This window comes from Egretta garzetta, unplaced genomic scaffold (genome assembly GCF_000687185.1).
Source record: "Egretta garzetta isolate BGI_Z169 unplaced genomic scaffold, ASM68718v1 scaffold133, whole genome shotgun sequence".
Classification (NCBI taxonomy): Eukaryota; Metazoa; Chordata; class Aves; order Pelecaniformes; family Ardeidae; genus Egretta; species Egretta garzetta.
In genome coordinates, this window is record NW_009259111.1 from 3,097,382 (window position 1) to 3,112,382 (window position 15,001).

Genomic DNA, 15,001 nt, shown 5'->3' on the forward strand with positions numbered 1-15,001 from the left:
TTTTAATGAATCTGAAAAAAACAAACCACAGAACAGCTATGCCCATTTCATTTTCTTTACCTTCATTAGTAAACCTCTGTTTGTATTCCTTTGATGTTACCAATCAAAACTTGAAGTCTCTCTAAGCTTTCCCACATTTTGAAAAACTTAAGCTGTACAAACCTACATGTCTGTATAGACTACACTGACTTGAAATCCGGCAACTTGAGTACACCACCTGAATTTTAACAGTAGATTTTGTTTTACTATCTGCAATAAGACCGTATTCCAGCTTCCAGAGAGAACTACAATTGCCTAGTAAACAGTTACGTTAATGATCAAATCTCATAACTAAATTTCAAAGTATGGCAAACCTTATCTATAAATAATTTTATGATCTTAGGGGTTAGAACTGTGATCTTATTTCAGCAGAACACATTAGAGGCATATATCAATCTACAGTAGATCCAAGTCAAAACAAATGCAAAAGATGTATCTTCACATATAGTAGTATGTTTAAAAATGTTGGAAATGTCAACTACTTACATACTTTCATATTATCCCTAATTAATACAAATTGCATTTAATTTCACATTTAGTAAAACATATTGCTGCCCAAAATAAGGACTATAATTTTTATCAGCAATTATTATTACTGATGTATCAACACAATTATTTAAATTCAATGTATATAGAGGCAGAATCCATGCAAGCATTTATAGTTTTTGTTCCCTCTGTGCTTCTTCCCTAATTTTTGTGGCTTGGAGCTCCTCCAGATGCTGTCTCTGACTTTGTGGTTTTGTATTTGAGATCCCATCTCCTGATTCATAGTATTCCTTGATTGACAAACAGATTCAGATATGAAAACAAACAGTTACCTGTATATAATCTGCGGCTGACAGCTGCACTGCTAGGTTTTCCATTCGTGGTAAACCTACTGTTTCAGATTTTACCCATTTCTTGGGTCTCTGAGTCACTGTGTTTACTGAGCTATTCAATAACGGGTGACATATGTGATCTCCACACTGCAAGCTGCACTTCAGATTCAGAGGATTTTCCTTTTCTCCCTCCCCCTTCATAAACTAAATTATTTAAAAAACAACACAGGGTTTTGTATTTCTAAACTGATGTGCCTCCTAATTGAATGCAGAACACTTTCAAACTATTTTCCATTAGAGGCCCACTTTTTTCTGATTCTAATGCACAGTATAATACCTTCATTGGTAGCTTAAAATTGTTTGATTAGAAGTAAAACCTATTATTATATGCTTTTTTAGTGGTTTTGTCTTGTATAATGTAGGATGAATTATGTAAAACATACCAAACAGGATACCCTACAAGCTGCTACTTGCATGCTGCAAACAATCACAGTTTCACTGATAGACTGGGACTTAGCATCTTAAAATTCCTGTGGAAATCAAGTGCATTTTAAGTATTGGGTTTGATTATTTAATCAGACAACTTGCATTTTGCCCTGGCTAATTTGGAAGGCTGATAATATTTTACTCATAAAATAATTGTGCACCTGTTGTGATGGAAACCTATTCAAACAAATCTTAATAGATGTGAGGATTCATTCCCAACATGAGTGTGTTAGCCTCTCATTACTGCTATCTATGGGGCAACAAATTTTAAACAGCTATTGAGCAGGTCTCAGCTTAATCTTGTATAACTCTTAAAGAACATGTATGACAACATGACTAACATTAAACTTTGTTAATTCACATCGACACATTAAAACATTAGGTAAACATTAGGACATGTGGGTCAAACCAACAGTAAGTTAAAGAAAAAGGGGTAAGAAAAGAAAATATAACAACAGGATTTCAGTGTGAGCGCTAACGACAAAGAACCATTTCTGATCAAGCTGCCCGAGTATAAGTCTATTAATTTTATTAACACAGAGGGCAAAACCTGCGATGAACTCACAGAATCAAGGCAGGCTATGTCCTTCCATAATACAGCTCTGTTTCTGTTTCCTCTGTTTAGACAATTTCCTGTCAAAACTGTTTCAATATAGCACTCTCAATTCCTTTACAATTCATATATTCATATTAATTGATGAGACTTCATCTTTTTAGTGTTTTTGAACATTTTCTCCGTTGGCAAACCATGCCAGAACAAAAAAAAGTTGGAGAGAGTGGAAAAAAGAGAAATTATTTAGTTTAATCCAAAATAAATACTTAGGGGAGAGATAGAAGGGAGAGAGGGAATTGAGACCAATTCACTCTCCAAGTAAGAGGGTGGTATCGTGAATGACCTGATTGGAGCAAGAGGATCCTGATTAGCCTGAAATCACTTTAATGTTGGCAGGAGGAGGTGAAAACAAGGAAAATGAGCCCAGTTTGGCTAGATCTGCCCTTTGGCAGAAAACTGTCAGATGTCATTGGTCAGATCTGAAGTGAGGTGACACAGTTAGACAAATCAAGACCTCTTGAAAAAAATACTGGTAGTTAACCTCTTCCAAAGGGTCAACTTGTTTAGCGAGGACAAGGACAACCCTTCTTGTATTTCTTCTTCTATTCCTCATTGAGCTTAGGCTTTTGAGGTAGTGGCTGTGTCAGGTTGCACATTAAGCTCTTGATATTCTCAGTTGCATGCAAGTCTCCCAAATGCGCTCGTATTTAATTTTTTCTGAGTACTAATGCTATGTCCCTTAAGTTTTACAGATGACATTTCTGAGCCACCTCTGGATCCACAGTTTGTAAAGTTCCAAGTAAGGTATTTTTAACATATCTCTTAAGAAAAAAAAAAAAAAATCTGGTATCTTTGATATCATCAGGATGCTCTCATTACTACACGACATCCATACAACAAGATCCCACTTCAGGACAGACTCCCTATTCAGAAAGGGAGTTTAAAACCAACTGAGGCGAAAAGGATTGCCACAAAAGTTCTCATTAATCGGTGCCAAAGTTTGATGTCGCTCAGAATAGGGGTATTTTGTGCAAAAGGTTTCTTTCTAAATTAACTGCAGAGAAGGCTGATGAGAGTGACCAGAGTGCAGAACAGCTTTCATATAAGGAATATACATGTGTATTTTTACTTTTCAACCTGGAGAAGAGACAACTGAATGTAGCATAACAGAGAAGATGAACAGGGAACAACCATTCCCTGTCCATTATAACACAAGATCCAGGGGACACCTGCCAGGTACTAGGTTCAAATACACAGCATATTGTTAACTGCTGAGCTTATCCCCGCCGACTTTACAGCTGTCTATTAAAGGGTTCAAAAGCAATTGGACATGTTCATAGATAATAATTCCATCAAGGGCCATTAAACCCGAATGTACCACCTTTGAATCAAGAAGCTCATTAATCATATTTCGTGGGAAATTGGAAGAGTATAACTGAGGAAATGTTACTGTGTGTTTGCCCTTTCCTTACACCCTTCCCCAGGTTGCTCAGTATCCATAGAGACAGAACACTACAGCATAGTATGTTCTTTATATCTGACACTTAAATCAAAGATTTCCTTACTCTGAAACTCCTGTAACAGAAGACTGATAAAGTACATCTACAGGTTTCCACAGAATCCAAATGGATCAGAAAATTTCAGTCCCTTCAGTGCTGTGTCTACATGCATCTTACTAGATAAATGCTTACATCCATTAATTTGTTAGAATTTGACTTTACATATATACACCAACAAAAAGCCAAAAGCACTGAAACATGATGAAACACAAGCAATGGAGCTTCCACTCCTGTTATAGCAGTGCAAACTCCAACACATGCACTTGCTTTTTCATATGAAGTTGTACATTTATCTTCAGTAGGTGTTTTGTTTTGCTAAAGGTAACTAACTTCCATGGCAACTAAACTCGGACTTGAGTCAAAAGGAAATTTGCCACTAATGTCCATTAACAGAAGAGAAAGCCTTAAGTACCAGGTAGTGATAGGCTTCTTCAACATAGGAGCCTTTCAACTAAAGTTCAAGACTCTGTATTTATTAAAGAAAACAATTACTGATATAATGAAAATATAAAACATATATATATATACACACAATACCAAAACAATGTACCAAGGGAAGAAAATGCCAAATTTTCAATGAAAAAGTGAAGAAAACCTACTTGTAATTTTTAGTTTATATTCAACCATTTTCTGCTCAAAAAATAAATGGCATCTGAAAATAAGCACATTTTAATACCATACATTTTCTTGTCACTATTTGTACAAATGAAGAATGAATCAAATTCCATAAGGCAGTCTTTTCTAATATGCCCAGTAAATGTATTGCTGTTTCAAGTTCCTTATTATTAGCATCATTATCCTTCTTATTCCTTTTTCTCATGAACACTTGATAATATTTCTTAGTGCACTATTTGTTTGGGACACAGTTCCACACAACACAGCATATAAGTGAGCTGTACCCTTGATTTCAGTGTAGTACAGAGTTCATATATTTAGCACTGAACTGTTAAGCTTAGAAACATGCACTAGTAAGATAAAAAAATATATAGATATATGTGATTGCAGTAAGTAACAAATTCTTCATGTGCCTGGAAATATACTACATGCATCCTGGTTGATGTTATTTATAAAATGTATTCAACAATATGGAGAATTTGATTTATGTGAAAGATTGATTACAATGTAATTTATAGTTGTGGAGTTTTAAGAACTAGAAACAGTAATAGTCATTAACGTTTAACATTAGAAGTAGGCGTGATAGTGATAGGTGTCACTGAAATATGATCCCCTGACCAGAAGACCAGAGCAACAGAAAGGTTTACTACTTTTTTTTTGTGTGTGTTCAGTACAGCTTCAATCCTGCCAAGACTTATATGTGTACATAATTTAAATAACAGTGCTATGTACAGTGAGCAATCCCATTCATTCCCACAGAACTACCCTCTGTATAGTTTGGAGTATGCCTATTTAAGTCCTGAATCTGGAGAAAAGTATTTCATATCAAAAAAAGGCCAAGATGACATAGGACCCTATAGTTTAATCTAGTTCACAGTAGTGATTAGTCCAACTAATTAAATCAGTATCTTAATCATAACAAATAGATACAATGGGCCATGGTAAGTTTAACCAAAATATTTTTATTTTGGAATCCATTACCTCCTTCAAGCAAATCAGACTAAAGTGTATGCAAACATTAGCTGTTGAAAGTGCTTATGAAATATTCAGTCATTCAAATATCAAGGTACTACTTAATTTAGAAGGTCAGCTTAGACCTGGAAATGTAGCTTTTGTAACAGATTACACAAAATGCCAATGACTCGAGAAATGACCATATAAAAATATATCTCCGATTCGGGGAGCTACAACAAACAGCTAAACATATCACTTCATTGGATCATGGCAATGAATATATTATGAGAAACCTTTATAGCCTGTGGTATATTTCTAATCAGGACCAATTTCTTAAGGATTTGGGTGTAGGGGTTCTGGGTTGCGTTGTTTTATTATGTTTTGTTGGATGCTTTCATTGGTCTCACTAATTGGAACCAGTTGATCCTTTTTCCTGTGTATTGATTTTTTAAATCCTAGCAGTTAACAATGATTCTAATGTATCATAACACTTTAGACCTTAATCATATAGCGGGGCTTTTGCTTGCAGCTTTTGTTTGAGTTTTAATTAAGAAGACCTTGTGTCTCAAAGCCTTAGCTGGGTTTTTAATTGCTAGTATTTATATCACACAGACTTCAAAAGAAATAAAATATGTTTATAACAGAGAGCACAACGGAGAGCTTTGAAATGTCTATAGCCATACAAAGTGACATAATAAAAAAACCTCCGAGTACCTCTGTGATATAAGACTTATATATATTTATTTATACATATTTATAAGGCAGACTGTCATATACCCTTAGAATTCATGAGAAGGAAATTTCAGCAATTATACTGAGAAATAATTGCTGAAAATCTAGACTACAGTGTTGGTCAGGGCTACAGGAAAACATCAGATTTATTTTCCTCAAAACGATCTTCACATTTGATATAGTGCACCAAGAAACACGCAAAAGCTTATCTGTGAAGACAAATTTTATAAAATTGAAGCAAAAATAGCATTTAAAAATGTTTTGTAAATCATGCATATTTAAAGAAAAAATTTAATTCACTGCAAAAACACAGAAACCGTAACTTTCTCAAGGATTCATTCATGCAGAACTCTCTCCAAGACTATTCCAGAAATGGATAGTGTTAAATTACTAGATTCAAACAGTTGTGCCTCACTGTTCTCTTCCAGTCATTAATGCGCACACAAAAAAAATGCTCCTAGGAAACACCTCTTTCCATCTCTCTTGTGTTCTAATACCATGGACAAATACAACTTTCCATATTGTTTATAGGAGACTATCAAGTGGGTGAAGTTGCTTCATTTTACCAAATCCAACATTTCCTAGGAAACAGGCATGCTGTCTCCCACCTATCCAAATATTTTGAGGCCATTAAATGTGTACATGTCACATGAAATAGGAGTTTGGGGCTCTTTTTAATAAAGTAACAGATATAAAAGGGGAAGGAATAAGCACAGGAAACGTAACGCAAACAGCCTTCTATACTGGATAAAGCTATGGACATCAATGACAATCCTTCCCAAAATAGTACTGTACAAAGACAGCATGTGACATTCAAGTCACAATGCCTATAAATACAGATAGTTCCAGTTGTAAACACCACCAATGGAAGCCAGGGAACTAACCTGCAAGACAGTAGCCCATGACCCAGGAGTCACTCTTCTATAAGACTGCTAGAGCGATTCTGACCCTTTCATGATAACATCATCGCTTAAGTTACTTAAAGACTGACCTTTCTTATTTGATCTTCAAAGACCCTGCATGCTGAGAAAGACCATTGCAGGCTAGTTCAGTAGGACTACTGCCTGATGCATGCAAGACTATGCTATTCCAGAGATTTATATTTGGAACAGAAACAGAAAACTTAAACCAGACTCTGTATAGTGATAAATGATGCTACTCTGCCTAGCTGTGGCTGCTGAAGAAAAACTAGATAACTAAGCAACATAAATATACGCAGCAAGGGAGTGTGAGGACAGAACTCTGTGCACCCAAATATCTGGAAATTTAGAAAAGAGTCCTGCACCACTTTGTTTATTCAAATACATGATAACAAAAAATAGAATGAAAAGTATTTCCTGATCCTAATTGTTACACAAAAAAAACCCCAACACTGCAAAAGCCAGACATAAGCTTAACAAATTGCTTGTATACCTTAAATAAATGTATTTGCATGCACACGCTGGCAAATAGCATACAATCAAATGATTTGCATGGGCAGCTGTGGGGTTTTTTCCAGGTGAGCAGGTCATTTAACTCTGCTCAACTGCTTCATAGACCTTTGAAAATTTGACCTATGTGTTTCATTTATAAACATATCAAATGAACAAGCAGACTTATTTAACCACTGGAATTTGGCTACAAAGCATTCTGCCAAATGCTCCTCTGAGTTTCATGCAACCGCCCTGAAGTCAATGGCTTGTTTGGCTGGAATTCAAGGAAGAATCTGGACCATTATCAATAACTGAAATCCTAATAAAGAAACTCAGAAAAAGCAGTTTTACAAATGCAGTACACTATGCAAGAGTAATTGTGAACAGGAACAATCCCACTTAGAGAAAAAATAAATGATTCACTGTTTGTTACTTTTGTATTGGCCTCTATTGTTTGAATTAATAGATATAGTTTATAATTATATCTTGATTAACACTATTGTGTTCTAAATATAGAAGGTAAAGCAAGAAAACACCATTTTTATTTGGTTCTCCCAGCCAATTATCTCTTCTTCTCGTCTATGTGCTTCCCAAACATGAATAGAAACAGTTTGTGTCAGTGGTACATTTTTTTTCTGCTTTCATCCTTTTTTCTGGCACTGATTCTTAGTGAACTGCCTTCCCACAACCAAGATGCTAGTCTTTCACTGAAGGGGGGAGGGTTGTAGTTGTGCAGACACAGAGGAAGAGTATGTGCTCAGGTTATCCTTAGCAAGAACAACGCCTTCCCGCTAAAATAAACAACTCCCAGTAACAGTCAGTGCAAAGAGCAGTTCCTCACCAGGACCACACCTCACTTTCTTACAATCAAGTTTTTTTTTTTCCCCTAATGACTCCATTTATTTATTTTTACTGCATCGCTTCATGGCTTTACATTAGACACCCAGTAATATGAGCAGAAAGTTTACACAAAAGACAAAAATATCAGCCAGTTAAATAAATCGATTTAGAATCTAATGGAAATTAAGGAAAAAAAAATATTTGACCTCTCAAAGATGACACATTTTCAAAAATAGTTCTTTCAGACCTCAGAATGCCCTGCCAGTTACCTAAATGGAAATTCATTCAGCCCTATGAAAATGAACTTCATGATTTGGAAATCTACCACCTTGAACACAGAAAAGATTTTTTTTTTTTTTAATATGCTTCTTCAGCAGATTAAAAATTCTCTCTGGTTCCCCTACTTTGCTTTATATCCTTCTTGTAATCTGGTTTTTGTGCTGCCATCGGCTAGACTGTTGGATCGGGTTTTTTCTTTCTGATATGATTTAAGGCACACAAATGCTAATATGAGTCAATACCAGGCTATTAGGTTGATAGTGATTTTATCAGCTAGGAGCTAACCATCCTGGAAACAGTCGCTAGGCCACTGCCTTGGCAGCCCAAAGGAAAGGAGTCCTGCTTCAGACCTGCCACTACTCCTCCTATGTAATTCTGCACCTTGTTTTCTTCTATAAAACGACACTGATGTCTGTCAAGAGGTTTGAATACTGTAAGCGTAAAGCACGACATAGCAGGAACCATCATTTATCTTCCACACTTGTGTATGCTATTTTGATTTTTGCCTGTTCACGAAAAATGTTAAATGCAGTTGCAGTAGCAAAGATTCAGTGTTGCGTCTTGTGGGAAGTCAGCTAGCAGTGCAGAGGAATACTGCGGACATTAAGACCGCTTAAGGATAGATTTGTAGGGATGAGACACAGGAAGTAACTTGTGGAAACGAACAGAATGACTGTCAACAAATAAATCTGGTAAGCCTAATCAGGTGATCCTTTTGGTACAGCTAATAAGCTACATCCCCAGAAAAGATAGTTGAATGAGTTGAAAATTCTTCCAAATCTGGGTGAGAATGCTTTGAAGGTAGATGAGAAAAGGGTTAGGAGCAAGAAATCTACCCATTCACTCTGCAGTGAATATATATACTAAGAAAATAGGAGGAATAACGTAAATCCAGAAAAACAATCCTTTTATTTAATAAATGAAAGCTCATGAAAAAGCTCTATGAGCCACATAAAAGAATAAAGAACATTATTCCGCATTGTTAGAGATCCCACCTCTTTTAATTTTGATTCACTAATAATATTCAAGTAGTTTCTATTTAAAGACTAAGTAGCTATATTGTGCAATTAATGGACAAACTAGCATTCAGTGTTTTCCACAGCATTAAGAGACAATACGGCTTTAAATAGAATGTGATTTGAAGACATAAATTTGTTGGATTTTATTACAGTCAATTTTAACATGTTCCTGTAAAACTGCATACTATATTTCTGCCACTGGCATTACTATACGATGTCTTACCTGCATCATATAGGCACTGTCATAATTCTACCAAAAAAATCCAACAGGAGAATCCAACAAATTTTGGTCCTGAATCAGCTGAAGGAGCCAATTATAACTGACTTATTAAAAAGAGCCAAACATTCATCTGTTTGTGCAATAAAAAAATTGAACTATCTTAAGTTTCGCTGGTGGAAATGTAAAACCCTAAGCACAAACTTTCATCAAATAGTATCTTTTTTTTTTTTTTTTTTGAACTAGTAAAGCTTTAATATGATGCACATGATTCTTTGTTTCCACATATTTGTAGATGTTATTTAATAAAATTATACCAATGAAGAGAAATAAATCTTAGGTACCTTGTGTACTCCTCTAACATGCCTTATGATCCCTTCACACAGCACAAAAAACCACCTTTTAAATTTGTTGCTTAATCAATAACACTGAATTCCTTCTCACTAAGAAAATCCATGGAAGAATTGATGGGTGGGGAAAAACACTTCAAGTTTTCTACATAGTACTTAATTGTCAAGAGAACTGCACTTTCACTAGATTGCTGGTTCAACACCTTGGAAACACTGAAAAGTACTGACTATATATGCAATAACACTTGCACTGATTTCAGTAGGTCCCAAATTTCACCCAGAGCTGCTCTTTCTCTGCAGGAATAGCATGAATATAAACAAATACTATTTTTTCCCAATTTTGAATCAAAGATTTAGAACACTAACCACTCAGTTGCTCCCTTTTATAATCTGAAAGTATAGATTATGCAACAATTATACAAGTGCCAAGTACAAGTAACTCCATGTTTTCAGGACGTTTCATCCTCTTCCTCCGGTCACAGAGATACATAGCTTAATGTCAATGAACTAATGTAACTAACCTGGTGTTTGTGTCAACAACCTTGATACTGCCCACAGCTGATCGCGACATACTCTAATTTACTTATTTGGCAGATGCATCCATCATCGTAAAGATAAACATTAAAAACCAGGGTGAACTGACTGGAAAGAGGAAAGCACCCTCCAGTTATGATTGTTATTTCTATTCTTTTGTCTGAACTTGAAAAAAAAAATCTTCAATCCCCTTTTTAAAATATATGCAAACATTTAAAATTTGATCTAGTGAGATACCTTTAATTTCTCCAAGGAGATCACTTGTGTTTAATTTTTCCATCTTCTCCTTCCAGTCTTTAGAAAGTAGCTTTTCCATGCAGGATGAATCTATTTAAAGAAAAAAAAAATTATCAAATATATTCTCGCACATCAGGAGAAAAGGTGCCACCTTCACTTTAAAACTGTTCTCCCTGTTCTGGTTGAACCATAGTTTCAAAGGGAAATGAACTTGTAGCCAAACAGAGTTCTCATTTAACTGCATTTTAAATCCAATGTAATTCCACCGAGGTTAATGGAGTTACTATGGATTTAACAAGGGTCTAATTGAAAGAAAAACTTCGTTCAGGATTTATGCATGCTAACTGCCAATTTACATGCATAGATTGCCAATGTATATACAAATTCTGTCTTTTTCATTTGAGAATGATTGTACACTTGAAATTATACATGAAGATTTAGAAGCTTTTTTTGGAAATTTGGCACACAGTGGCATCTGAAACCCATTTTTATACCCATGTCAATGCAAAAGTTATTCATATAATGTCTCTGTGGAATTCATAAAAGCACTCTACATATTGGATGTTCACAGTATCAGAAATTTTCTCAGTACACTATAAACAACATGCAATGATTAGAAGATAGGCTTTCATAATTTGAAGTTCAGAATACACTTCAAATCTTTGCCCCAATCTGCGAGGCCTTCTGTAGGCAAAACTGTCACTGAAGTCATTACAGTTAGGAGAAAGTAGATTGGCCTCAGTTACATTTCATATGATCAGTCCCCAATTCCACTAGAAAATTTGATATTGAGCATAACAGACTTCAATAAAATCTAAAGGCATTTTCTCTTCCTAAATTAAACTAATTGGCTCTGTAGTCTAAATTATACATAACCTTCAGATAACTTACAAAAGGTGATTTTTAAGACAAGAATTCTTATGGCTGATGTTGTGATCCAGAGTTTTACGACTTTAAGAACGCCAATTCAGATTTATAAACAATTATCAAGTAAACTTTACAAACAATCGAACACATATTTTCCCTTCCCAGTTAGTACTAATAAAATCTCCATTAAACATTGTTCATTTACTTTCATTGGTAGACTCAATAATGTCTATGCTCAACTCCTTGGAAAACCTTAGGCCCAGTCTAGCAAGACAGCAAAAACTTTATTTAAATGCAACACTATTCCTGAAATGAATCCTTGCAAAGAGCCTTCATTACAGACCACTTAACGCTCTGGGTGGTGCTGAGCACGTTGCATCTTAGCACACACGCTGGGAATAGCCAGGCACCTTGGCTTGTTAGAAACTCTCATAGGAAGCTGCCATTTGTGTTAGGTGGAGGTGAATTTACACGATGCTTTCTAAATAACTAATAATGTTCCAAGTTTTGAAAGCGTTTCCACTGATCCCACTCCAGTGGGAATTAACACTGGGGTGTACAAGAAGACAGAATTCAGCCCAATTTATCTTCTGCTAAATTACTGGCAGATCAATGCCAAATTGTGGCTCAAATTCTCATGTCAGCAGTCCCATCAGAAGCACTCACACAAGTGAAAACAAAAGCAAAAAGCCCAGAATAAGAATGGCAAAACAGATCGCATCAATGCAATAGGTTACAGTTTCTTCCACCTCAGAGGATTCTAAAAATACTCAGAGGGAGGAGAAGCATTCACAGGGGTCACAAAAGGAGGAGTTAAAGATTTAAGGAGAAATTTAAGGAAGAAAAAGGTCATATGGCCAATCACATTTTAAGGTGCAAGTAGTTCCAGCCTAAAAATTTACATTTGCATCACTCCTTTGAAACGAACAAAGAAAGAAAAAAGAAAAAAAAAAAAAGAAAAACCAACCAAAAAAAACCTGAAAACCAGTTGAAAGCAAACCAAACTGTAACTACCAAAAGATCAAAGATCAGGTTTTAATTGCAACACATTTTCACCGTGCAAGCCTCCGTGGAAAGACAAGACAGCTCGTAAATGTTTTTGAAGTAATATTTCAGTAGAAAAGCTAATTTATTTACTAATTATATCTTTCTATGAAAGAGACAAAATTAAGGAGCTGTAAGTTGCAATAGGCAGTGTTAAAATACTTGTTATATAATAACAATTTACTTTTAACAATAACAGGCACTTATTACTTTTATGAGTTCTGGCCTGATAATAGAAGAATCAAGAAATAACCATCAATTATCAATAGAACATTATAATTTGTCCTTTTTTGTGATATCATCATTAGTTTAAAAAGATGTTTCTGTGTTTCTCCCCTGCCAAAATTTCAGACCCCTCATCCCTGAAAAAAATAAAAAAAGAGCTTTAGAGTTTTATTTTGATGTTTACTATAGGTTATGTATTCTATTGCTTTTTAACTGAGATATTTTCCTCAATTCATACAAAGCAGGAGATACATTTAAGTATATATAAAAAAGGAAACAATTTGGATATCACAGGAGCTGATAAAATACTTTCCTCAAAAGCGCTTGATTTATTTCTTCTCTTACTGTTCTTAAGAACACCCATGTTTATCTGCAGTATTCTTATATTACATAAGGGCAAAAAACGTATTTCTAGAGACAGACTGAGAAAGAACTGGAATGGAAAACATGTCTATCTGTGTGCCTTCTTTTTGATATAACCGCATTGCTGGTTACAATTTTTCTCTCTATAAATGACTGAAAAATTTCTTTAAACCCCTCTGTCTCATTCAAACTCTATGTTAGAGATCTGACCACACAGTTTATAGCTACTGTATGTTGTTATAGGGAAGATTACAAAAACACACGATGAGCATTTTAGTAAACTTTTTTATAATATTGTAGAAATAGCTCTTTTGAAATTCCAGTAAGTTTTCAATTAGCAGGTTTAATCTGCACAATATTTAAAATTTAAAATAATGATATGTGTTAAAGCTCTCTGGAGGTCCTCCACATTAGACACAAAACTAAATATAAAGGCTTATACTTGAAAGGCACGTCTGCCTTCAAGTTCTGTATTCTGTGTTCACAAACACACATTTTGAAAAGGTTTGTGAATCAGAAAGGGATTTTTTCTTCTCTCTGTACTGAAAATTAATTTTTACATACATACAAAATCTACAAAGATATCTTCTGACATCAGTAAAATGTCTTCATCCATATTGATTCATTTTCTGATTTGATTCATTATAGAAACAAAACATCGACTCGGAATCCAGCACTGAACGCTGAAGAAGCCCGAATTCACATCTGCACTGCATCACCCTCCCTGCACTGAGGCTCTGCTTCTGAACCATTCCAAAACCTTGTGGATCCCGACATTTTCAAAATTCAGGGGTATTCTTGTTAAAGACAATTATAAAAGAAGCAAAGAAAGAAATTAGCATTTATACATTTTTAGCTCTTCTCGCTGACTTTATAAACCACAGTTGGGTTTATGCTGCAAAGGAGCACGTTTTCTACTGGCACATGTAAGATCAAACTCACGAAGTTGCACTGGAGCAATTTATTATATTAACAACGCACAGCTTCTAATCCTTTATATTCTTCTCTTGTGAACTAGGAAAAAATTTCTTTCAAGGACAGCAAATAAGTTAAGTATAATTAGACTCAGATGACGAAATGAAATCATTGTGCATTATTTAATATCACGGTTTATTATATACTTCGTTAGCAATTTTAGTTCTAGACTAAAGGAGTTTAAAACACTGTGAGAATCTTGTTAAGCATGACAGTTTTGCAAAGGTGAATGAGAAGAGGATATTAAAAGATAAATAAGCAGGAAAAAAAAAAGCCGAGAAAAAAAAGCCTAGGTGTTAGATGAAAAGGATCTCTCCACAATGACAAAGCATCAATGAAAAGAATTAACATTTGTCCATTGGGTAATCAATCAGTCATGGAATGGATGGAATCCAGCTCTTTGTTGCACGACCGATGATGAAGAATGAGTGTGTTAGCTATCACAGCCAAGCTCTCAAGTTCTTCCGAGTGAATGAAAGTCATCTTGTTCCTATCAAGGATAGCTTTTACCTCTTGTCTCTTCCTTACTCTTCCCTTTTTTGCTTTTTTTTAAATTTCACTTTTACAGTCTTCAACAAGTTACCAACGCCAGCTATAGCTTACATGAATTCTGTATGACCTTACAGTGGCCTGCACCTATCCTCATCGATTTGGGGGGGCTGTTCCTTTCTTTTTCCTTTTAATTCACTGAAGTAGCCTCCTATTACTTTCTTTGAAATACAGATATGAAAAAAAAAGGCGTTCATGCCGTGTGTGTGTTTTTGTTTTTTGTGGTAAAGTCATACATAAAAGAAAGCCTAAATGTGAGAGTGCAGCAGCAAAACTTCAAAGCACTGACTGTCAGACATTATTATTTCAAATCAGCTTTGACTTTTTGAGACTT

General features: G+C 35.1%; 1 protein-coding gene across 10 annotated transcripts in view; it reads right to left on the reverse strand.

The window, feature by feature from the left end:
* SOX6 (SRY-box transcription factor 6) overlaps positions 1-15,001 on the reverse strand; it is a 337,876-nt gene that overhangs the window by 163,272 nt on the left and 159,603 nt on the right. For all 10 annotated transcript variants that reach the window (XM_035890952.1, XM_035890951.1, XM_035890947.1 and 7 more), the window contains one exon: positions 10,645-10,734. In XM_035890952.1, coding sequence (XP_035746845.1) covers positions 10,645-10,734 — 90 coding nt within the window. The remainder of the gene's footprint in view (positions 1-10,644; positions 10,735-15,001) is intronic.